At 40.1% G+C, this 25,723-nt stretch overlaps 1 protein-coding gene and 1 long non-coding RNA gene across 8 annotated transcripts in view; one reads left to right on the top strand and one right to left on the bottom strand.

Moving 5' to 3' along the window:
- Window positions 1-8,695, bottom strand: part of LOC139041672 (uncharacterized) — a 38,330-nt gene extending 29,635 nt beyond the window's left edge. The window contains exon 1 of the long non-coding RNA XR_011497277.1: window positions 8,618-8,695. This is a non-coding gene — a long non-coding RNA (uncharacterized lncRNA). The remainder of the gene's footprint in view (window positions 1-8,617) is intronic.
- Window positions 8,696-8,852: 157 nt separating this feature from the next.
- Window positions 8,853-25,723, top strand: part of CEP78 (centrosomal protein 78) — a 39,048-nt gene continuing 22,177 nt past the window's right edge. For 5 of the 7 annotated variants that reach the window (XM_070495561.1, XM_070495563.1, XM_070495560.1 and 2 more), the window contains exons 1-9: window positions 8,887-9,272; window positions 12,218-12,390; window positions 12,485-12,557; window positions 13,623-13,726; window positions 15,299-15,473; window positions 18,178-18,291; window positions 19,831-19,895; window positions 20,179-20,290; window positions 24,409-24,541. In XM_070495561.1, the coding sequence (XP_070351662.1) occupies window positions 9,020-9,272; window positions 12,218-12,390; window positions 12,485-12,557; window positions 13,623-13,726; window positions 15,299-15,473; window positions 18,178-18,291; window positions 19,831-19,895; window positions 20,179-20,290; window positions 24,409-24,541 (1,202 nt within the window). In that variant the 5' untranslated portion in view covers window positions 8,887-9,019. Of the gene's footprint in view, window positions 9,273-12,217; window positions 12,391-12,484; window positions 12,558-13,622; window positions 13,727-15,298; window positions 15,474-18,177; window positions 18,292-19,830; window positions 19,896-20,178; window positions 20,291-24,408; window positions 24,542-25,723 lie in introns of all 7 variants that reach the window. The other 2 variants (XM_014835894.3, XM_044767601.2) reach the window with 2 other exon arrangements.

Below are 25,723 nucleotides of genomic sequence, written 5' to 3'. Positions count from 1 at the left end.
ATTAGAATATTCCAAAATTTCTCACTTGTTATATTCCATATTACTCACAAAACAGTCTCAGAACAGAACAGCAATTCAAATTTGGATTGACCCTTTCTTCATCATAAAATGTCCCTCTTTATATCTAACCACATTTTTAAAATTTTAAAATTTTTATTTATTTTCTTTCTTTCTTTCTTTTTTTTTTGGAAGACTGGCCCTGAGCTAACATCTGTGCCCATCTTCCTCTACTTTATATGTGGGACACCTACCACAGCATGGCTTGCCAAGTGGTGTCATGTCCGCACCCGTGAACCCCAGGCTGCCAAAGCGGAACATGCGCACTTAACTGCTGTGCCATCTGGCTGGCCCCTTTATTACATTTATATATGTTACATACTCAACAATACACTGTTAGAACTACTACTTTATATAATCCTATGTTTCTTAAAGTAGCTGATAGGAGAAAGGAGAGTAAATAATTTATAGAGTTTGTTAGATCAATCAATTTGTTTACCATTTCTGGTTCTCTTAATTTCTTCCTATGGATTCAAGTTACAATCTAGTGTCATTTTACTCTAATAAAGCTTTGGTCTCACTGCCTCCTTTGTGCTATATTGTCAAATATACTACATTTCTATCTTTATATGCACAACAAATCCAAATGTAGACATATTGTGTATGCACTTACTTTTTAAATCATTGAGAACGAGAAGAAATCTGAAATTATATTGTCTTTTATAATTACTACACAATTTCTTTTATCAGCAGTCTTTGTTTTGTTTCTGTGGATTTGAGTTACTGTCTGGCATCATGTGAAAAAGTTCCATTAGTATTTCTTGTGAAGCAGGTCTGCTAGCAATGACGTCTCTCACTTTCTGTTTACGTTTATCTGTCATGGTACAATATTGATGATAAGCTGTGGAGTGGTGGGAAAAACAAAATGTGATGTACTGTATTATGTAGGTTTTACTTAAGTGGCTTTGGAAAATTATAATGTTTTATGACAGAAATCATATAAAGCTACCAACACAGTTCTCCAGGAATGTTCCCTAGAATACTGATGTCAAGGAAGAATAGGGGAGCAAAATTTGCCACCTGAAAATGTGTCTTTTTGGCATGAGGATTATTTTAGGCTGATTGATTTTAAGAAAGAAAACGACTCATGAAGTTTTTCTTTTTACCTCCCCCTTCAATGCCTAAAAGAATTCAAATAGAGGACCTGTTCCAGGAAGAGAGTTATCACCATAGATAACCACAGTATAATATGAACTAGATGTGGCAGACAGGAAGGAACCTAGCAAAATCTGTTAAAATTCCTCTCTGTGGCCCACTGTTTCTACAAAGGCCAGCAAACATTTGTTTACCAAACATTTGCTCTTTTCATCTTCCTGTGAATTGCCTTCCTTCCCTTTTAAGTACCAAACCTCCACCCGCTTCTCCTTAGCTCAGGACAGGCATATAAGCAACAATTGCCTGACTGCCTATGGGCCTCGTATTCTTATGGAGCCCTCATACGTACGAAATTAAATCAGATTTTCTTCTGTTAATCTGTCTCAAGTTAATTTAATTCTTAAGCCAGCGAGAAAAACTTACAAGTGTGGAGGAAAATGTTTTTCCTCTCTGACAATGTGTATCTCAAATCTTTAACTTGTGTTGACCTTATCATCATCAATTCTTCTCCCAACATCATAATAACAATAGTTGAGTTCTGGAGTGTACCTTCCTCTTCCCATAGAAGTTGTTCCACAAGTTCAAAAAGTTCTCAAAGGTGAAAAGGTTTCCATGGTGCTTATCAAGTCTGCAAAGGCCAATGAACATGCTAAGGTAACATTGTCCAAGATGCAATAATCTTCTGTGAGATCACCCAACTTTAAACATATGCACATATTCTAAATACAACTTAGATCTGTGATGTGTTTTGGCTAATGGAGTGTGAGCAGACATGACACCAGCTGAGGCTTTAAGTGGGCTGTGTGATTGCACTCACGTCTTGTATTTCAGTGACCATCACGAGAAGAGTGTGCCCTGGGAGCTGCTGCCCACATTTGGACCGCCAAATGAGATGTATGGGGTAGACCTCCAACTGACTCAATGCATGAAGCAAAACCAGCCACCCGGAGGTCTAAAACAGAGTAACTACAGCTAACCCATAGATGCAAGAAAATCAAATGCTTGTTTATATCACTGAGTTTTGGGGTGATTCGTTCCACAGCATTGCTGCTGACTAGTGTGACATTCTCCAAATCACTGTGGTTTTTTTGAGGAAGATTAGCCCTGAGCTAACATCCACCACCAATCCTCCTCTTTTTGCTGAGGAAGACTGGCCCTGAGCTAACATCCATGCCTATTGTCCTCTACTTTATATGTGGGACCCCTGCCACACCACAGCTTGCAAGTGGCGCCATGTCCGCACCCAGGATCCGAACTGGCGAACCCTGGGCTGCCGAAGTGGAATGTGCAAACTTAACCGCTGCACCACCGGGCTGGCCCCCAAATCATTGTTATATAGATGGCTGCCACTGTGCCTATATGTGAGGCAACCATGTACTCAGAAATTTTAAGAATTCTTGAGCTCTTGGTGCCTCTCCAGTACAATTCACATGGTTAAAGTTTCCCCACATAAGTTTGGTAATGTGCCATAAAGACATCTCCCTAATCTTTTATGAAATGTAACGCAAAGTTCTTTCTTGAAAGTGGAAAAAGAAAGCACCAGAGAACACATTCTTATGGTGATTCCTGCATTCATTCACCAAATATTTACTGATTGAGTTGACCACATGTATAATACTGTACTGAGAACTGCACAGAATGCACAGACGTGTCCCCACTCTCAGAGAGCTTAGATACCAGAAGCGAAGAGAAGAGGTAGATGCCTTATGGCAGTTCCAGGTATGTCCTATTAAACTGTTCACAAGTTCAGAGGAGAGACAGGATCCATAACTTGCTTGGATTCTCAGTGAAGTTTTCCCAGAGAAGGAGGCATAAAGTTGGTGACTAGAAGAATTTTTAATATTGTAATAAGTAGAGCTGGAAGGGAGCAAAGACATAGAGACAATTAGACTCATGAGATTAAAAAAAAAGTCTGGAAAGTGAAATTAAAGCCAAATTATGGAGGGTCTTGAATGTCAATCTTAAGAGTTTGGGCTGTATTGTGTTGGCAATGTGTGTCATGGAAGGTTTGGAACAGGGCAACAGCAGAATCAAAGAACCCTGGGAGGTGTAATAAAGGATGTAGGGAGAGCCTGAATGTAGGAAGACATGCTGTTCTCTGAAACAATCATCATAATCCAGGTGGAAAATAATACATGGTGGAACTGGAGTAACGGCAATGCAAACAGCAGGAAGGGAGGAATATGAGAGATGCTGTAAAGGAAAGACTGTCAAGGCTTGGTCATTGATTGGATACATTCATTTATTCATTTAACAAATGCTGTCAGGAACTGTGCCTGTCGCTGAGGATGCAAGAGTAAGCAAAATAGACATGATCTATTCCTCATAGACCGTGTGGTAAATATCTGTCTTAAAATGGATATGAAACATGATGCAGGCTATGAACGAAAGGTACCTGGTGTCATGAGAGCTTATGATAGGGGGATTTGATGAGTCATGCAGGTAATGGACTGTTTCCTTGACAAAGTGACACTTGAGCTAAGCTGAGAAGGATAAGGAGGCATTAATTAGGTGCAGACTGAAGGGCAGGACATTTCATGTAGTGGGGACAGCATGGACAATGAGCCATTGTAGGTGAGCAGGCATGAAAGGTCGCTGCGGGCTGGATTACGGAGAATGAAAGGGAGTGAGGTGCAAGACAAGGCTGCAGAGATTATGCCGCCATCATGCCTAGGGGATGCAGTGCCCCATGCACTAGTGCACTCAAAGTACCGGTGCACAATGAGATAAGGAGCTTGTTCTAGAATGCAACTCAGCACACTGCTTCTTTCATCAAGAAAGTCTTGCTTGCTGAACTAAACAGTATGTTTAGTGCATGACTTACATTTTGAAGCAAGCTCCTTATCTTACAGAAGAGTAACAGTTCTCAATCCAGCAGCCAGTCTGTAGACTCCACATTGAGAAGCACTATTTTAGATCATTGTGAGGAGGTTTGTCTCTACCCTAAGAGCAATGGGAAGTCATGGAAAGATTTGAAGAGGAGGTGGTGGTGACTGCATTATGGAGCACAGACTGGAAGGCAGCCAGAGTTAGCAGAAAGAAGATGAGCAAGTTTGTGTCTGAACCTTATTTTCCTGGTGAAACAAGACATGTCCTCTTCAGGTGAGAGCGCAGGGACATAGAACAGAGTCTAGCTGGGACATGAAAAGAGTGGAGGAGGTTTGAAGGAGCCATTGTAAATAGCTATAAGGAAGGGAGTGGAGAAAAGAAACGGGGAGTACATGTCAGTTAAAATAAGACAGCCGATGTTGTTGACATAGCTCTGCGACTGGATCCAACAAACTCACTGCTCCAAAAGCAGCTCCAGAGAAAATGAATGTTAGAGTTGAGCAGGCGGCATTAGTCTTGAGGCTTCATGAAAGGAAAGTTAGCTTGGGAGTCTAGGTATAATGTAGTCAGGACGGGCTGGGAGTAGAGTTCAGTGAGTAAGAGGTAAAGTGATCCCACTTAACTGTATTCTAGTCAAACATTCACTGAGCAGACCTCTAAAGGAAAGCCCATCTCTTGTACTGCGCAGTAGGCATGTCCCTCCCAAGCCATGAACCTGCAGGGAAGCCAAGGCATTTTGTCTTGGTCAGGCATGAACCTGGCTTATCAGAGGATCCCCAAGGCGTTGTGGGGAGGCAGCTTTTGCTCACCACTGTCAGGGAAGCACGTGGGTAGAACCCACCAGAGACTGAAAGGAGAATTGAGGCCATAGGAGCCAAAAGGAGAACTATGAAGCCATAATTAAATGGAAGCAGAGAAAAGATTATCAGGCAAGCCTTGAAAGAAATCTTGCCAGACAGAAAATAAGCAAGCTCAGAGAAAACAAATTTTAAGTTAATATGTTAAAAGATTAATTAAGATGATGAAGGTTTCCTTGAGCTGCATCCTTAGGCAGTAGCCACAAGGTGCTGGTGATGACTTGCACAGAGAACAGACAAGAATGTTTCCATAGTCATCATTCAGCACTTTCTATGTACCAACACCGTGCTAGGCATAGGGAACATAAGCATGAATGAGAAATGGTTCCTGCCTTCAAAGTGCTTACAGTCTATGGAAGGAAAACCATCTAAAAAGATGCTTATCATTGGATGTTATGACACAGGGATGTCAGGGAGCAGAGTAGTGAGGCACTAAACAAGAAGGGGAAGAAAGGAGCCAGCCCAGTGGTGCAGCAGTTAAGTTCACACGTTCCACTTTAGCAGCCCGGGGTTCACCGGTTCAGATCCTGGGTGCAGATCTACACACCGCTGTCAAGCCATGCTGTGGCAGGCATCCCACATGTACAGGAAGATGGCCATGGATGTTAGCTCAGGGCCAGTTTTCCTCAGCAAAAAGAGGACGATTGGCGGCAGATGTCAGCTCAGGGCTAATCTCCCTCAAAAAAAAATTAAATTAAAAATAAACAAAATAAAATAAAAAATATTAAAAAAAAAAAAAGAAAGGGCAGAAAGATGAGGGTTAGGGAAAGACGGCCTCCCAGGGAAGGTGGCCTCCAAGCTGAAGCTGGGAAACCAGTGGAAGTTAGCTCACTAGGAAGGCATGGAGGAGGAGCGTCCTAAGAAAGGAGCAGCATCTATAAAGGCCCAGGCAGGAATGATAGAACATCAGAAACTTCGAGTAGTTCCATGAGTCTAGAGAAGACATTCATGGAGGAATGTAGCAAGAAATAAGACAAAAGTGGTAGTCAAATCATTAAGGAGCCTATACGGCAAGCTAAGGAATACAGATCTGATGCTGAGGGGAATGAGAAATCTTTGGCTTTCCAGGAGGCAGTTTGATATATGGAGAGAGATATCTTTGTTAGAATTCATCAGCCTGGAGGGGGTAGTTAGGCCTGAGCAGGAGATCAGATTACCGAGAGAAACTGAAATGTCAGAAGGCACAGACCCTGAGGATGCAAACCTGAAGAACACCAAGATTTAGAATAGGTAAGCAAGAGATGCCAAGAGTGAGACAGAGGAGAAGGAATTAGAGACGTATAAAAAGATCAGGTGGCTTCATGGAAAACAGGGAAGAGGGAGCTTTAGGAAGATCGTGGACAATGACATTAAGTGATGCTGGAGACTAAAAATGGATGTAGCAACAAAGAAATCATACTGAAAACTGGAAACAATTTAATTTCCATCAACCGTGTAGGGGAGGAAGACATTTCCTCTACTCGCTCTGGGTCCTTCTGGCCAGAAAACAAACTCAATTCACATGAGACAGCATAACAGGAGAAAATTAAACAAACCTTTATAACATGTATACATGGGAGAGGCTCAGGCAACCTGAGCAACTCACCAAAATGGCGGAAGTTCACATCTTAAATACCATCCTCAGCTAAAGACAAAGGAGGATGTTGGGGGTGGGGGGAAGTCAGCTATGGGAGATTACCACACAACTACAGTAAACAAGAGTCAGGTTATTATGCAGACTTGAGTCCTTGCCTTCTACATTGATGAGAGTTTCTAGAGTACCCTTCCTGGTACAGAGAGGGAGACACCTTTATAGATGGAGATTTACTTTATAAATGTAAATGTCTCTTAACAAAGGGTAAGTAAATTCTACTTTTCAGAGTTTCTTTCCTGTCTGCAGTTTTTAAAAGTAACCAGCCCAAAATAATCCTCATGCCAAAGAGACATATCTTGGGGTAGCCAATTCCAGTCCCCCACAACAGGAAAATAGACAAATTGCTGCATTTTCCTCCATGGGAATCCTATATAGCAAGGAAAGTACATGAATTAGACATGTCAGCATGGATGAACCTAGCAAAGATAACACTAAATAAAGCAAGCAGCAGAAGAAAACATAGTTGAATGTTATCAGCTGTTTAAACACTTACAAATGTAGCAGAAATATAAAGAGATACATTGCAATGATGAATACCAAATTCAGAAGAGTGGTATTGATTATCCAGGGTCAGTTAGAGAGTGGTGGTGATTGAGAGAGTGGTTCCACAGGGCTCTTCAACAGGAATGGTAATTTTTCATTTCATAAGCTGGTTGGAGGACAGAGGAGTGTCTGCTGTATTATAATTTGAGCATGTTGCATGGAAAAGTTATTGACCACATGGAGGATCAGAATTGGCCACTCCAAAATGTGTCTCTTTGGCTTGATTATTTTTAAGGACAGGAGACTCTGAAAGAAACTTTGACCTTCCCCCTAACTGCCTAAAAGAATTTAAGATAGACGGCCTGGTCCCAGGATAGACGATCACGATAGGTACCTCTGGGTGTTGGTAGACTGGGAGGGAGCTTCCTAAGCCCATTCTTATCAAAGTTCTGTCTCTTGAGTCCCGTTGTCTATAGAGACGGCCCAGCAAACACTTGTTGAACAAACATTTCCATTTCCATCTCCATGTAAATTACCTCCCTCCCTTGTGAAGCCCCAAACCACTATCCCCAACACCCTCCTTTGTCTTTAGCTGAAAATGGTATTTAAGGTGGCAGCTTTAGCCATTCTAGCACGTTACTCAGTTTTTCTGGGTTTCTCTCATGTTATATGTTATTAAACTTTGATTTTTCTCCTGTTATTGTGTCTCATGTCAGTTTAATTCTCAGACCAGCCAGAAGGACCTAGAGGGTAGAGGAATTGTCTCCCCCACCACAACCACAACTCGGGAATTTTAGTGGTACAGGACTATGTTGGCAGCCAGTGGAAGAGGAATGCTGTACACATAATGCCTAAGGCCTGACTGGAGGACTTTGTTTGTTCTAGAAACTGGACACAAACACAGGTTCCGAGGCAGATGTTAGAAGATAAACCGAGGCATATCAAAAATTTGAGTTTCAGCAAAAGTTGATTTAAATCGGGCAGCACCCTTAGCTTTTCGATTTCCTAACCTTCAGCAGGCACTTAGACTTAGATTTTGGTTTACTTATGCAGGCTGCCACTACAACATTAGAGCCACATCAGTCTGATGGCTTCCTTGTTTAATTAATTCAACACCAGCTGTCCGAGTTCTTACATACTTCACTGTAAGTTACTTAACTTTCTCTGCCTCCACTTTTCTTTTGTAAAGTGGATGAACAATTGTATATTCCTTGTGGAGGTGTTAGGAAAATTAAATGATTTCACACTGAAACAGGGCTTAAAATAATGCGTAGGAAACAGAAATTACTAGTTACCAGAGAGTTAACCATCATCACCACCTAGTTCAAAACAAAGTGATTACCAGTAATCACAATACTGTCCTGAATTCACGGGACACTTTAGAATTTGCCAACACCCGTGGGAGGTAAGAAGAAACTAGAGAAATTAAGAGTTCTTTGTAAAGACGAACACAGACGTGAAAGATTTATGGCGACTGTGGACATCCACTCAGTCGTCTGTACATCCCTTATTGACGGTACTCTCTCTCCCGGGCGGTGCAAGCACAGACACTTATCGGGAGTTCGGACCACTCTGTGAAATGCGTTGCTACATGCGTACCTCACTTGTACTCAATCAATCGGCAAACCCTTTTAGGAAACCCCACGTTCCGAGAGCGACCTACCTTGCACACCTCCTTTGCCTCGAAGGTCCCGCCCCTCATCCTCAGGCCCCGCCTCCACGAGGGGCGGGGCCTACGTGCGGACGCACGGCAAGCGCGCTGACGTTGTCGTGCGCCGCTCCGCGGGCAGCAGCCCGCCGACTTGAATCGCAACGCCGCGGCTGTGAGGCTGGAGCCAACGGCCGGCGCCGCGAGGCGGGAGGCGGCGCGGGAGCGCGGCGGCGGAGCCCAGCCTAGCTGCGGCCCGGGCCCCTGCGTCTTCTGGCCGAGCCGCCGCTGCTGCGCTCGCAGCGGGGCCGTAGCCGCCGGGCCGTGGGCGCCGGCGAGGCTGGGCGGCGAGCGGGGTCTGGCGGGCGAGGGCGGGCGTCGTCTCCGCTGCCGGCGTCCCCGCGGCCGCCGCTGGCTATGATCGACTCGGTGAAGCTGCGCCGCGACAGCGCGGCCGACTTCTTCTCGCACTACGAGTACCTGTGCGCGCTGCAGGACTCGGTGCCGCTGCCCGCCGTGCGCGCCTGCCTGCGCGAGGGCGTGCTGGACTTTAACGCCGACCGCCTCCGCGCGGTGGACTGGCCGCCGCTGCTGAGCAGCCTCAAGATCAACAGAGATCTGCCGCTGATCTCCATCAGGAGCTCCTTCCAGCCTTGGCTGGGCGAAACAGGTTTGTCGTTCCCGCCTCCAGTGGCCCCCGTGTCGGCGCCGCGACGCGGGATTCCAGACGGTGCAAGGTGGGACGGGTGCGCAGTGCCGGGGGTGTGTGCAGGAGACGGGGCGTGCGGCCCAGGACTCTCACCAGCTCAGTGGCCCTTGAGGCCTCCGGGTCTCAGTGTTCTCATCCATAACATGGGCTTAACAGGACCCACTCTGTGCTGACTGCAAGGATTCGCCCAGTTAATGCTGGAGAGCACTTGGCACAGTTTGGGACATTATTATGCATTCGACAGTAGCATCATGTAGTGGAAAGCGCGCGAAGTGAAGGCTGCCTAGGATTTGAATTCCAGGGCTTACACACTGTGTGGCCTGGGCAGGTTACTCTTGAACTACAATACCCACACTTGCAAAATGGCATTAAAAACCGCTCTTTCAGTGGGTTCTTAGAATAAAGCGGGTTGTGTGAGTAAAGTATCCTTGCACTTGAATGAGCCCAGTCAGCCCCCAGCGCTGCTGGAGACGAGGACCTCCCTCTGCTGGGGGAGGCAGCAGGCTAACACAAGCATGGCAGTCGGGACTCTGGAAGAAGTGAGCTCCGGTGCTGCGAAGCACAGAATATTGCCAGGGAAGGTTCAGGGAAGGCTTCTTGGAGGGGGTGCCATCTTTTCTAAGGATGTGTGGAAGCTGCTCAGATGGCAGGAGGGAAGAGATTGTGTCAAAGTTTGAAAAATATAAATAGGGCAAAGCTAAGGTGCAGGGCTAGAACTTAGGGTTTGAGAAAGAAGTGAGAGTTGAGACTGGAAACCTGGTGGAGGCCAAACAGGGAGGCGCCTTGTTTGTGCTGTCAAAAGGTTGGATGTTTATCCTGAAGGCTCTGGGAAACACTCAAGGATGATGAGATGGACTTTTGACTTAGAAGCTCACTCTGACCTCCGTGTGGAAGGCAGTTGGTTGGGAGGAGGGTGGGTTGTAATCTAAGGGTATAGAAATGTAATCTTGAGGTATAGAAATGGAGGGCTGGATTTCGGAGATCAGAGAGGCAGAATGGATGGAGCCTGGTGACCAGTTACAGGAGGGAGGGCAGCAAGGCTGGGGGACAGTTTACAGCAACACCTTTCTGTGAGACGCAGGGCACAGGAGGAAGGAATTGGGAGTGAGGAGAGGATTTTACTTCATCTTTAATGCTTTATGAGGGGCCTGTGGGACATCCAAATGTGTCCACTAGACGGGTCTGGGCCAAGGTGGAGATCTGGGCTTTCCGGGAGGACAAAAGTTTGAAGACATGGGATAGGCTGAGGTTACCCACAAAGAAGATCCAGAAAATCATAAGTCTGAAAGATGGTTTTTTGTTTTTGTTTTTGTTTTTGATGAAGATTAGTGCTGAGCTAACATCTGCTGCCAATCCTCCTCTTTTTGCTGAGGAAGACTGGCCCTGAGCGAAAATCTGTGCCCATCTTCCTCTACTTTATATGTGGGACGCCTGCCACAGCATGGCTTGCCAAGTGATGCCATGTACCCACCCGGAATCCAAACTGGCAAACCCCTGCACGTCAAAGAGGAATGTGCGAACTTCACTGCTGTGCCACTGGGCCGGCCCTGAAAGATGGTTTTTAAGTGGATACACTTGAGTATGTGTATAAGCTGAGAGAAAGTAGCCAGCAGAGAGATAGGATGCGAAGATCTAGGAGAAGAAATGGTTGTTGATTTATTTGAAAAAACCTAAGCACTGTCATGTGCCCGGCCCTTTCCTAGGCTCTGGGGTTCGCGCCATCTGTTAGCTCTTCTGGAAGGACAGTTCACCTCATCCACTGGTAAAGAAAAGTCAGATTATTCTCTGCATCTCCTTCAGGTGCAGGAGTTGTTCTGTACTTCTAAAAGGACTTTACTTAACCAAAGAAATAACTTAGAAATTAAAAAAAAATTATAGTTGGAAAGGACTTAGAGTCAAGGCCGCTGTACTTAATCTTGTCCAATATTTTACATTGAATGGAAGAAAAATGTATTAGACCGTTCTCTTCAGAGTTCCTTCTTTATTTCTTGCATCCAGTGGGTCTGGGTTGTAGATTTTAACCTCCTAGATTTGCTTCTTCATCCTTACTTATGTTTGCCTCCTGCACTATTACAGAAGCTTCTAGCTGCTTTTGCTGCCCCCGAGCTCAGTTTCTCAGTCATCTGCCTACGTGACTTGAGTGAGCTTCTAAAATGAAAAGATATTCTTAAAATACAGCTTATAATAGCTCCTTTGCACAGGCTTAGTGCCTCTTGGTTGCACAACTTGTGCTCTGCACAGAGGCGTGGAATCTGAGCTGTGCTCTGCTGAGCCTCCTGGGGCTAGTTGGCCCTGAGGAAGGGGTGTTTTTTCTAATCTGTCTGAAGTAGGTGCCTTTTTCTAATCATTCCCTTTGTCTAATTGGTCTCTCAGCAGTGGGCCACCCTTTGCTCAGCTGCAGAGGCACCTGTCAGTGCCGGTGGTAGCCCCAGTCCTCATCACCTATGGGATGAAAGCCATATTCTCTCCCAGGCTTGCTTCGGGCACCCTTTCTGTTTTGATTTCTGTCTCTTCTCCTGCTTGCACCCCTGGCCTTTAGTCATCCCCACCTGCAGTAGTTACAGTGCCTGGCAGGTGTCGGGTGTGGGGGCCTTTGTGCAAGTGCTTCCCCTGCAGTTAATGCACCTCCCGCTCCGACTCTGTGTAGTCATTCTCATCTTTCTAGATTCAGTTTCAGGGTTGTCTTGAAGCCATCACTTGGATATAACTTTGCTTCCATACGAACCTCTACGCACATGGTTTATGTTTTTATATCTCATTTAGTTGAAGTTTTGAGTTTACCTGTCCCTCCTTAAAGAGGGCTGTAAGGGTAGGAGTCATGCCTGTGCCTTAGCACAGAGCAGATGCTGTTTAAAGATGATCAAATGTGTGATTGAAGTCACTAATTTTACAATACTTTGCTTTAGGTTCTGACAGAAATAAAGTTTGCAGAAGTCGTGTTCCTGCAATAAGAAACAAAGACGTGACCTTCCAGTTATGTAAAACTCTGAAATGCTGTTTAAGTGCCTCGGGTGCTCTGAAGAACCTGGAGCTGAATGGGCTAGTTCTGAGAGAGAGAGATTTAACTATGTTAACAAAGGTAAGCCTTCTCCAGTGTGTCCTGCGAACATTTGATAGTTGCTTTTGGGGGAAACTAAACCAATAAACTTTTTAACTTTTTCTCCCCATTAAAGGGATTGAATAAATCAGCTACTTTGGTGCACCTGTCTCTTGCAAATTGTCCAATTGGAGATGGCGGTTTAGAAAGTGAGTTTCAATCTTAAGTCTCTTCCCGTCAGACTGGTCTCATGCTTCCTTACCGCCATGTTAGTTCCAGGCCGTATGTTTCCTTGGTGCTGCCTCTACCTGGATTGTCTTCTGTGCTTGCTCAAGCCTTGGTCCAGTCTCTCCTGTACCATGAAAGTTTGTCATGCTGGATACTCTGACCTAATTTTATGTAAGGTTGTGTTAAGCCATAAGCCACGCAAATACATAGTATTTTGTATTTTCTGTTTTTTATGTTTGTTCCTCTTCTTCTGGTTTCTCTTCAAGAGATATTTTGGGAAGGGAAATAGCAAGATATAAAGAGGAAAAAAGTGTTATCTTTAAATAATTCAAACATCCATCTGCAATCATAATTATAATGCAGTGTGGTATGTGCTAAAATAGGAAGTACATAAAAGTGCTATGGAAGCATATAAAAGGCCAGCAAACTCAGTGGTGTTGGTGGGGTGTTTCATGGAAGTAATCATAGAGAAGGTGACTATTGATCGGGGTCCTGAAGAAGTAGTGTGTATCACTGTGTCCTATACTGGTCTGGAGGGATAAGGAAGCCTGCATTTCAATTTGAGGGGACAGATAATTTGAGATCCTCTATCTTATATTGCCTTGGTATATTGTATAACACGCAATAAAATTCTGGGTTTATAGTTGACATGTAAATTGTAGATTGATAACCGAGATCAGGGTATATCATTGGAAATGAAAATAGGAAGAGTCTTATGCTTTTTAGATTTTTCTTTTTCTTTCCTATGTCTTAAAAGGTATATAGTACCTTACTGAGTGTTTGAGAATAAAATTTACAATATTCAGAGTATTCAATTTTAGCATCTAAATAGAATTAAACTTATAGTAAACTGGAATAAAACTTTGTTATTGACATCTTTTAGAATCCACCAAGCCACCAGTTGCCCGAGAAGATTGTAGATAATGATTTTAAGAACATAGCTAGCTGTAAACCTCCAGTAGACTCAAGAAAAGTGAATAAGTCAAGATGACTAGACTGTATAGCCTCTTGATCTTATTGTATGTGTGGTTTTTCTTCCCTTTTAGTTATTTGTCAAGGTATAAAGAACTCTATCACTCTTAAGACAGTAAACTTCACGGGGTGTAATCTGACATGGCAGGGAGCAGATCACATGGCCAAGATCTTAAAGGTGATTTTGTTTAAACTTTCATGAGAATGTAATGTGTGATTGAAGCACATTAATAGTTTGATTTGAGATGGCATTTGTTTTTGTCTTGATACATGTGGTGATTGTATTTTTGGTTTTCTTGAAAGAATATGACCAGTTTTCAGTTTGGGGTTCTACCATTTAGTAAAGGTAGTTCACTTAATCTTAGAAATAAGAAATTTAATATAAAATACATTATAAATAATACTTTTATATAGTTCTTAAAATGATGCTTCAATAACTTTACAGTGGTTATAACTACTATATTTAGACCTAAAATTACTTAATAATTTGACATGAAGCCTTTTTAATAGTTTGGTGATACAGATGAGGAATAGGTAAACTATGGCTAGTGTGCCAAATCCGGCCTATTACCTATTTTCATAAGTGAAGTTTTTTGGTACATAGCCATGCCCTTGTTTACATAGTAGCTACAGCTGCTTTTACCCTACACCAGTCAGGTTGAATGGTTGCAACAGAAACTGTATGGTCCACGTAGCTGAAAAATGTACTTTAGGGCCTGTTCAGAGCAAGTGCACTGACCCCTTGAAAACAGTCTAGAAAACGGTCGAGAGCATGGATTCTGAAGCCAAATGGCCTAGGTTCAAATTTTAGCTCTCCCATTTCATAGCTCATGACCATGGACGAATTATGTAACCTCTGTGTCTCATTATGAGGATTACATGAATGAATTTGTATAAAATAGTGCCTGGTACATGATGAGCGCTATCTATGTGTTTGCTATTATTTCCACTTGTTGTTTTTGTAAGTTATTGTTAATAGAGAAAGGATGCTAATGATTTTCCTTTTAGAATGTCAGAGGAACTTTGAGTCTTTTGTCGTTCAAGAATGCGGTAAGATTTTTGTCTTTTTAAAGTCAGTGTTCCCTGTTACCAAAATTTAGTTTATAAATAGAACTGAATATGTCTGTAAAACAATATCTGTGGTTAAAAATCAAGCCATCAATTTCCTAAGACATGTCCAACTGGCTTTGCATATTCTAAACCTCTAAAATTGGTGTGCATGCCCTAAATAGTATGTGAGATCCATTGGGTTAGGAGAAAAAAATATTAGAACCTCTGTATTTATTTTTGTATCATTCAAAAGATGTCTGTGTAGTTTATAATGTACATAAAATATTTGTACAAAACTTCATTTATATAGTTTATTAGTAAGATAAATGTTGAAAAACTACTTATGGGATGCCCAATCAAGTGTTGGAGACACTGGAGAACAGAATGATAGAATTTAGAACCAATTCCCTGGCTTCACAGATAAGGAAAATGAAATTCGTAGAATGTAATTGAGTTGTCCAGAGTTTACATAACTAATCAGCAACAGGTCATCCAGTGGCTAGAGTCTAACTAATCATGGCAGACTAGAGTCTGGGTCACTGGACTTCTAACCAGAATCGACTGTTTAGTCTCTCAGGTTGACTCTCCTGGCGTATATACCTCTGTGTGTGGGTAATCTCTGACGTCATAAGGCATACTCAGTCGGTTTGTCCTGTTTCCTAGTCAAGCATCTTAATTTCATCCTTTTAAATCTTTGAAGTATCAGACCATGAGAAGGCATGAAGAAACCTGGGCTGAGAGTCTTCGTTATCGGAGACCTGATCTTGACTGTATGGCTGGCTTGAGGCGCATCACTTTTAATTGCAACACTCTCATTGGGGACCTCGGTGCAAGTGCTCTTGCAGAATCTCTTAGTGAGGATTTATGGCTTAGAGGTAAATTCCAAAACTGATTTTTTTAATATTAAATATGCTTAACTTCTGGCACAATACTGTTGTCATAGGATTTTTCTGAAAAGCCTTTTTTTTTTTCCAGTTGCTTTTATTGTGCTTTTAAACTTTTCTAAGAGTTATAAATATTCTTTGTAAAAAAATATAGAATAACAAGAAAACAAAATTACCTGTAACCTTAATACCTAGACATAATCACTGTTCTTTTTAGGGTATGTACTTTTAGTCTTTTTTTTTTTTCCATAAATATATTTGTACACTTAGAGATTACAAAAATGGAATCGTAGTGTACTTATATTTCATATCCCTGCTTTTTTCACAATGAATATCGTGTAGTACTCCATTACGTTGATGTGCAATAGTTTAATCAATTCTTTGCAGTTAGATTTAGGCAGTTTGTGCTGCTCCCTATGGGAAGCAATGTGTAGTGAACACTTCATATATACATTTGTGTGTCCGTTGGCATTGCTTCTGTAGAATAGGTTACTAAAGGTGGAATGAATGTGTATGACATATTTTTAAGACTTTTGAAACATTTCGCCAAATTGCCGTCCAGAAATGCCGTGCCAATTTATGATCCACTCTAACAGTGCATGTGAGGCCTGCACCCTCACAAACACTGGCTTGTGTCACTTTTAAGAACTCTAAATCTAGAACAAGTTGGTGATGACCAGAGAGTGATGGGGCTTGGGGGAGGGTGAAAGAAGTAAAGGGGGACATTTGTAGGGTGACAGATGGAAACTAGACTTTTGGTGGTGAGTACAATGTAGACTATACAGAAATCAAAATATAAGGATGTACACTTGAAATTTATGTAATATGATAAACCAATGTTACCTCAATTTTTTTTAAAGCTGTAAAACTACAAAAAAATAAAACTGCCTTCTCCCCTTTTTATGCAAGTGGGATTACTCCAAATTTTATAACTTTTTTTTTTGATAGAGGAAGATTGGCCCTGAGCTGACATCTGTTGCCAATCTTCCTCTTTTTTTTCTACTTGAGGAAGATTAGCCCTGAGCTAACATCCATGCCAGTCTTCCTCTACTTTATATGTGGGTCGCCACCTCAGCATAGCTGACAAGTGGTGTAGGTCTGTGTCTGGGATCAGAACCCACAAACCCAGGCCGCCGAAGCAAACCCTGCCAAGCTTAACCACTACACCACAGCGCCAGCCTCTATACGTTTTTTCACTTAATATAGTATGAGCATCTTAACAAGTCAATAGATTTATACCTACCACGTCGTTTTTAGTGACTGTTCAGAGTTCCATTATATGACTATGCCATAGTACACTTAGCTTATTAATTCTTGTTAGATATATAAGCTGTTGCCAGTTGTTCAGTTATAAACAGTACTCTCATACATATCCCTGCCTATATCTATAATTATTTCTGTTGGTTAAATTCTTAGAAGGAATTGATGGATCAAAAGGGTATGTGCAGTTTAAAGGCTCTTGTTATATGATCTTGGCTTAATCTGACAGGAGAACAATCACATTTTATTGTTTTAATTTGTATTCATTTGATTTACTAGTTAGACTTACTGGCTATTTTTATTAATTTGGCTGGTTGGTTAATTATATCCTGTGTCCATTCTTCTGTGATAAGGGTTTGTAAGGGTTATACCATATCCAGTCAGATCCATATATCTGACTTCTTTTACTGTGTATCATGGAATTTTGAAAGACTCCAGTTATTTTAATATAATGGTATATGTAACAGTTAAAAAAAGTCTCATCTGATAGTTTCCTCTTATGTAATATTTTTTACACGTGTGCTGTTATGATGACCCCCTTTGGTGTGAATGAGTAGGTTGTTTAGCCTCAGAACTGCGAGTGTTCATGGTCATTTGTTCTGTCTGCCTTTGACCAAGAGAGTTCTTGACCGTCATTCTTTCATGGGAGATATTTAGGGTATATTCTCTATTCACGCATTCTTTGGATTTGTTACTATTTGCATCCTCTTAGACTTCTTTTTTTGTCTTTTTTGTTCTACAACTAACAATTGTTACGTTTCTTCTATTCTGTTTTCCCCTTTTAACTAGTTTCAAGAGTGACTTGGAGTCCAAGATCATGATCAAAAGGATGCAGTGCAATTTTTAGCTCTACTCAGTTCCTTACCTATAAGGTTTACACTGCTATTAGCAACCTTGCTAATTATGAACTGAGATTCGTTTTGTTATGTTTTTCACTCATAGATTTTATAGCGTTATTCTTTTTTTTTTTTTTTTTTTTTTTGAGGAAGACTGGCCCTGAGCCCATCCATGCCCATCTTCCTCTGCTTTTATATGTGGGACGCCTACCACAGCATGGCTTGCCAAGTGATGCCATGTCTGCATCCGGGATTCCAACCAGCAAACCCCAGGCCACCAAAGTGGAATGTGCACACTTAACCACTGCACCACTGGGCCAGCCCCTATAGTGTTATTCTTTAACTCTGTGATTGTAAAATATGTCAGGTGGCTTATTGGTTCTAAAGGCAGGATGATCATAGCTCCAAGGAGAGTTTTTTATTGGATTTTGAATTATGTGTGTGCATATACTTTTCTGGTTTTATTTTTTCAATACCCAAGATTAAGACCCTGCTATGACTAATCTTGTGCAGAAATCTTCCACACGTGAATAAGTGAGAGTTGTCTAAATATTACTTGGTACTGAGTTGGCAAATGACATTTTGTCTTTCATCAAAAGCACTTGACCTGCAGCAGTGTGGCCTCACCAACGAAGGAGCAAAAGCTTTACTAAAGGCTCTTGAAACCAATAGGACTCTGGTTGTTCTGGATATAAGAAAAAATCCACTTGTTGGTATGTCACCACATTTTTTTTTTTTTATAGATTAACAAATAGCAAAACAAGAAGGATTTATTGGTGTATTGACCATTTTTAAAACCTAATGTGTTTACTTTCCTAATCTTATACTTCTCCAGTCTTGCACTTCCCGTATGTTTTCAGCAAATAATTTATTAATTAAAGTGAATTATACTTGTAAATTGTCCTTGGCTGCTACTCTGAATGGAGCTGAACCTAGATAGTAAGCCTGCTTCTGCCAAGAACACTATTTCCTTCTTGTGGAACCTCTGAATTCTTGGAAGAGCACTCCTTTCATTTGTCAGTTTAACAAGTGATTTTTGAATACTTGCTGTGTGCCAGACGTGCGTTTAGGCCCTGGGAATATAGCAGTGAAGCAGATAGACAGTCTTGCCCTCATGGAGCTTATGTTCTAGTGGAGGAGTTCAGATAGAAATGCGTGAACAGATAGCTAATGTAATTTTCGATAGCAGGAAATACAAAAATACCTTAAAGTAAGGAGACTGAGAGGGGCAGGTCAGGTAGGACTATATTAGGTTTGTCAGGGGACAGCTTCACTGGAGAAATGGCATTTGAGTGGAGACCTGACTGATGAGAGTAGCAAGCCATGGAAGATCTAAGGGAAGCACATTCCAGGACAAGGAAGCCATGAGCATGCAGGCGCGTAGGTGGCAGGGTGGTTGGAGTATTTAAGGAAGACAAGGAGGCCAACATGGAGCAGTGAGTGTGGGAGAGCATGGTTTGCTGTGAGGTCAAGAAGCTAGTCAGGGGCCTGATCTTTTAAGGTCTTGAAGGCCGAAGTAAGGACATGGATTATTCTAAATGAGGGGAGGGTTTTGAGCTAGAAAAAGGCATGATCTGAATAGTGTTCCAAGAAGATGACCCAGGTATAGACGATAGTCTTGTGGGGGCTTAAAGAAGGGAAACAAGGAGACCAGTTAGACTGTCACAGTGGTCCAAATAAGATGGTCATGGCTTAGCTTAGGGTGGAAGGTTGGAGCTGGTGAAAAGTGGTTGAATTGCGGTTGTGTTTTGAGGGTGTAGTTCTCAAGATTTGCAGATAGAATAGATGTGGGGTATGAAGGAAATAGTAATAAACAGGTCCTGGATGATTATGTGTACAACTGGGTGGTACCACTTACTGAGAAGGGGGCTGAGGATGGGAGCAGCTTTGAGGGAATATCAGGACTCTGATGTATTAGGGGCCCTGTAGGTGTCTAAGTGTCCGGACAGTGCCCAACTCTTTGCTTTCTATCCAAAGGTATTCAAAGCCACTTTAGATCCAGAGTGTTTAGATTTGATCTTTGCTGCTGCCAAAATAGTCACCATGGGGGCACTATGTGAGGTGACATACTTTTACCTTAGGTTTTTGAGGAAGAAATTGGAATACTCAAAGGGGGAGATAGGTATATAATTACATAATGTGGATTTCATGTTTAATTTTATGAAAACAATGATTAGTTAGCTTTTGTTTTTAAATAGGAATAGCCACTTATTATGAAATAATTACTATAATTTCAATTTATTTTACTTTAGATCATTCTGTGATGAAAGCAGTTATCAAAAAAGTTCTCCAGAATGGAAGGAGTGCCAAATCAGAGGTATAACATGTTTTAGTTCTCTGGGAAGAATTTCTCTTTAATTGCTTGTTTTCTTTTTTGTAATAAAATAAAATTATCAAGGCACTTTTCTGCCATCTTAAGTTTTTAGTCAAATCAAATGGCTTTTCTGTTTTTGAAAATATTGTGTGATTCTTTAATATAAGGTCCCAGAAATCCAGATTGCAAGCACTTTATTAACTTAAAATATCTTAATTTCCAAATAAGATCAGACCCTCATAAGTTACTTGTAACTGAAATGGAGTATTTATTATTCCTGTTCCAGTACCAGTGGATAACGTCTCCGTCAGTGAAGGAACCATTCAGAACTGCTAGACAGAAAAAGAGAACTATAATTCTGGGCAGTGGTCGAAAAGGAAAAGCTACTATTAGAATTGGTAACCCTTTCTATCTTGACTTTGTAATGCTACTAGAATTTATACCTCCTGTGTGTTCCAGTATGCTAAAATTAAAATCTCTTCTCATTGTATGAAATTGATGGTAACAACCAACGTTAACTACATGCGTATTATTATTCTGATACAGATTATGAGAATTTATAAAAAGTAGAAATAATGAATTTGAAGAAGGACATGCTCATATTTCCAATTTTTGTAATTAGCTGGATTTATTGTTTGTATTTCATTAGAAACTCATTATTTTGAATATGTTTTCTGGTTGATGATTACTTCTACTACTTTCCAGTTGAAATTGGGAGTGCATTGTGCTGATAGTTTTAGCAGTGGTGCTTTGGAGTGATGATTTTTTTTAAATGAAGAATTATCTTTTTGTGCTAAAGAAAGTTTCTTTCCAGTGCTGTTTTTCCCCCTTGTTCTCTTCTTTCTTACAAATTCTTAAAGCTATTGAATCACATAACAGCTTGCTTCTTTCAATGATTTAAAAAAACTTAAATATGTATAAATATGTGTAATCTTACAACAGATTGTGGCAAACAAGTTTATTGACCCTAGATGGAAGTGTTTGCTATAATGAGTATTTAATTTTCCACATAATAGTTAGCCCAGAATTTAAAAATTAAGCCTATAATTTTGTCACCAAATGTAATTTTTAAAAAATCTTCTTTATAAAACTACCAGTAGCGTAAGTTTCACATTCTCCTGAATATATGAATTTGGTGTAATCCAGTTCTACTGATATTTTTGTATTGTTTCTAATGAGACGTTAACTTCTAACAAGATCTTACTTTCTAGAGCGCATTATCTTTAGTCACAAATAGCCTTTTTTGTGTGTGTGATAAGGATGAATGGCAGAGTGGAATTAATTGAACCAAATCTAATATGAAACTTACCCTTTCTTGTGAGTAAATTTGAATTTTGAAATAGTAAAACCATAAGGTCTAATATAAAGGAAACAAAATAAATTTCTTATGTTTGTAATCTGCCAATTTCCCAGAAAAAGGTTTGTGGTGACTTTAGTTATATACCAGATACATTAAGATCACCAAGTAATTAACAACAAATAATCTTTTATTCGAATGCTACCTGAAATTTTTGAAAATTGCTGTTTGACTTACTAGCGCTGAACTGCACACTTAAGAATGATTAAGATGGTAAATTTTATGTTTTATGTATTTTACCACAATTTTTAAAAAATTTGTTGTATGAAGATTTCTGTTTAGGTTTTATAAAGGTGTTATATTAGCATAACAATGGAAATAAAAATAGAAACCACCTCTAATTCCATTATCCCATTAAGCAATGTTTACATTTTCGTTTTCTCCTCCTATTGTCTATAAACATAATCCCACATTTTTAAAATATAATTTGCTATTCTTTTTTCACTTTATATTAAATTAAAATTTTATGATTCATACTTACACTTTTTAATACATTCACAAGGTTTTATTGAGTTGGTCAGTTTTTTAAATGGTGAAAAATTGGAAATAACCTAAATATTAAGTAATCTTTTTTTTTTAAGGATCTTATTTTTCCTCTTTCTCCCCAAAGCCCCCCTGTACATGGTTGTGTATTTTTAGTTGTGGGTCCTTCTAGTCATGGCATGTGGGATGCCGCCTCAGCATGGCCTGATGAACGGTGCCATGTCCGCGCCCAGGATCCGAATCGGCGAAACCCTGGGCCACCACAGCAGAGTGTGCGAACTTAACCACTCAGCCGTGGGCCTGCCCCTAAGTAACCTTTTTAAAATGCTATTATAAACGTCTTCATAAACGCAGCTTCTTTTGATTCTCCATTAATCAGTTTATTTGGTCAATAATGTATTAAATAGTAGTTGTTAAGAGTGTTTAGTAAATCAAAAGAAAGCCTACAGTTTGTCTACCAATTTTTATTTCAAAACAGTGATATTTTAGTAGTCAGTCAAATAGTACATGCAAAGAAGTTGAGATTTGTGATATCACACTAATTGTATATTATTATTAAAAGTCTATATCATGTGGGGGCTGGCCCCGTGGCCGAGTGGTTAGGTTTGCGCGCTCCGCTGCAGGCGGCCCAGTGTTTCGTTGGTTCGAATCCTGGGCGCGGACATGGCACTGCTCATCAGACCACGCTGAGGCGGCGTCCCACATGCCACAACTAGAAGAACCCACAACGAAGAATATACAACTATGTACCGGGGGGCTTTGGGGAGAAAAAGGAAATAATAAAATCTTAAAAAAAAAAAAAAAAAAACGTAGAAGACGGTAGATTTCTTTTAAAAAAAAAAAAAAAAAAAAAAAAAAAAAAAAAAAAAAGTCTATATCATGTGTAAAGCATTCTTAAAAGTATCTAAGTTGGTGTTTTGATGTAATATTAGAAATAGAAATATATGTAAATAAAACATATATATATAACATTAGGAATTCTGTAATTTTGGTAGCTGGTGGTGGTATTTAATGGCATCATGGAATGAGAATAAAACAATTACAAGTTTTTTTCTTAGCATGATTAAACAAAGTGGAAATGTGACTGTGTTTACAAGCTCACTGAGCTGTTTGGAGAGTAATTTTATTTTTGGGCTTTTTTCGTGTTTGCCTCAGTTGTTTGGAGACATAGAGGTAAGCCAAATCAGTGTCTGGCTGTCTAGTCAGATCCAACTGAGTATAGGGTTAAAAACTATGTGAATTGTGTCACATTCATATTGTAATTATATGTGTAAAAAGACAATAGGAACTTTCAATAGAATTTTTTTAATCTCTTAATTGTAAATTCTTTTGGTTTTAATTACAAATATATTTGTATTAGTTTCTGAAAATAAAGGAGAAGGTATACACATACAAACAATGTACACAGGAACATCCTTTGTTTCAGGGTAATTAAGTTAAAAAACAAAACAAAATAGCACAAGATGAACCGAGCTCCTACATATTTTAAGAGGCATGTTAATTATGCAGAGAAATCACACAGGATCATGTGGTGACAATAAGCTATACTGTATGAAATACTTGTTCTATATTACCACATATACGTTATTTTACATGCCATCCTAATGCTGCTAAAGCAGATCTTGTATAGAAAATAGATTTGAAGGATACATATAACCATTTTAACAAACCTGTATTATTTGTTTTCAGTAATAGAGAAAATTAAATATTTAAATATGAATTTTAATATATGGTTTGTTCTAAATAAAGTGTTAACACGTAGGTCTAGCTTTTGCTCCCTAATAGTTCATATAAAGATACTTACTTCTCTGGTATTGAAATGTAGGATAAGTCTCCACATTTTACTCTTTTATCCAATGGATTTTGTTTCTTTTGTGTTTTCTGTATGCAATCAAATGAGCAGTGAAGGTTGACAGACTTATGAGAGGGTAACATTGACTCATCTACCACCCAGCAACTTTCAGTCTTGTAACTTTGATCATTTTTACATAGAAAAATTAATCTTAAGTTGAAATTTTGATCTAATTCAGAAGATTCTGTTTGACAGGCATCCTGGGTGTGTCTCTGTTTCTCTATCCTTGAGATTTAGAAATGCCAAGATATTCTGAGATGTAATAAACTGAATGTTTCTGCATGATGCATGAAGTGTATCATATATAATTTTTCATTCTTTGGGATATATTTTTTATTTACTTTTGCATGTTTTGCACATCTCTTATATTTTAGTTAAAATGATAACTTGTTATTGTAAAGAACTTATGTTTTTAAACTTTGCTAGCCTATGTAAAAACATTTTTACAAAATCATCCTGTTTTTTTTTTCTTTTAAGATTTTATTTTTCCATTTTCTCCCCAAAGCCCCCCGGTACATAGTTGGGTATTTTTAGTTGTGGGTCCTTCTAGTTGTGGCATGTGGGATGCCGCCTCACCATGGCTTGATGAGTGGTTCCGTGTCCATGCCCAGGATCTGAACCAGCGAAACCCTGGGCCGCTGAAGCAGAGCACGTGAACTTAAGCACTTGGCCACGGGACCAGCCCCAATCATCCTGTTTTTAATGGACTTGGCATCATTGTCAAGTGCCCATTTGTATTCTTTAAAAAGTGTACACCTGTGATAATTGCTCTGTAGCCCTTTAGTGCATCTTAAGTTTTTCTTTTAATGCTTTCTCAAACATAGGATTGGCTACAAAGAAACCTGTAAGTAATGGAAGAAAACACTCCCTTGGTAAAGAATATGCTCCTGAGCCTCTCCCGCCTGGCGTGTCTGGTTTCCTGCCGTGGCGTACTGCAGAACGTGCGAGAAGGAACAGGTAGAGTGTTTTCATTCCTTATCTTTAGTCATTCAGAATTCTTTGTTTTGGAGCTTCTATTATGTGGGAGATTTCTGGTGGGTTCTATAGAGGAAAAAAGGTAACTCACACATTGCTTCTGCCTAATGAATCCTTTAAGGAAGAAAAACAAAAAATAAATTGTCATTTGGGAGTTTCAAGTTATTTCTTAGGTGTCACAACAGTCAAGAGTAGACTAAAATTATTTCCAGTTGTGCAGGTGAGAAAGGTTTCATTAAAGGTGGGAGCCAAGCCATGCAGCACAGAAGTAAGAATTTGGATATGTAGAAATGGGGAAAAAGATATGTTAGGCATGAGAAATGGTTCAGTGCAGAATGGATGAGAAGTATGGATTAGATTTAATCTGTCAACTGGCTTAACTCATTTTAGTGAATCAGATGTAGTGAATCAAACTAGATTGAACTAGTTTTAGCTGATTACTTATCAGGGGATAGCTGTTTATAGTAATTTTTGTCATGGAAGTCTAAAAGTCTTCTAACATTGTTGAACTATAATTTTAGGCTTGCTAAGTGAACTAGATTGCTGTAGATTATTTTCAAATGACTGACTTGGTAGTATTCAAGAAATTGGAGATTAACCGTTGCTGAAGAAAACAGAGAATTGATTTTAAATAGGACTTGAAGTAGATACTATGTAAAATATCTGTTCAATTGCTCACATTAAATTGATGTGTATAATCTCCATTGGACAGCTGACTACTGTACTTTTTTGTGAATGGTGATGTGACTTCTTATTGCATAAACTATAGTGCTGACGCCCCACTTTTGCACATTAGTTTTATAACTTTGTGGTTTCATATCTTCTTCTTGAGACACTTATTAATATCAAGTCCATCCTGGTCACAAGGAGTTGTAAATTAGAGAACAATTAATATCACCAATTGAAGAAGTTAGACTAGAAACTTCAGCCATCCTGAGCACTGGAACTGAAGGTGCTCTCAGCAGTTCAGAGAGTTAACACAAAGCTAGTCTGCCAGATTCTCTTCCATTTTCTCCATAACAGAGCCTTCCGGGTCCTTATTTTGAGCTTGCGTATTTTTATGCACAGTTCTATATGGATATTGTACATAATACTGACGAGTTTTATTAAGTGTCGTTAACTGGTGATCTGTTTACATCAAAATATAACTTAATTTGTTGATAT

This window comes from Equus asinus, chromosome 23 (genome assembly GCF_041296235.1).
Source record: "Equus asinus isolate D_3611 breed Donkey chromosome 23, EquAss-T2T_v2, whole genome shotgun sequence".
Taxonomy (NCBI): domain Eukaryota; kingdom Metazoa; phylum Chordata; class Mammalia; order Perissodactyla; family Equidae; genus Equus; species Equus asinus.
Note: the sequence above shows the minus strand (reverse complement) of the source record. Positions and strands in the feature narration are given on the sequence as shown.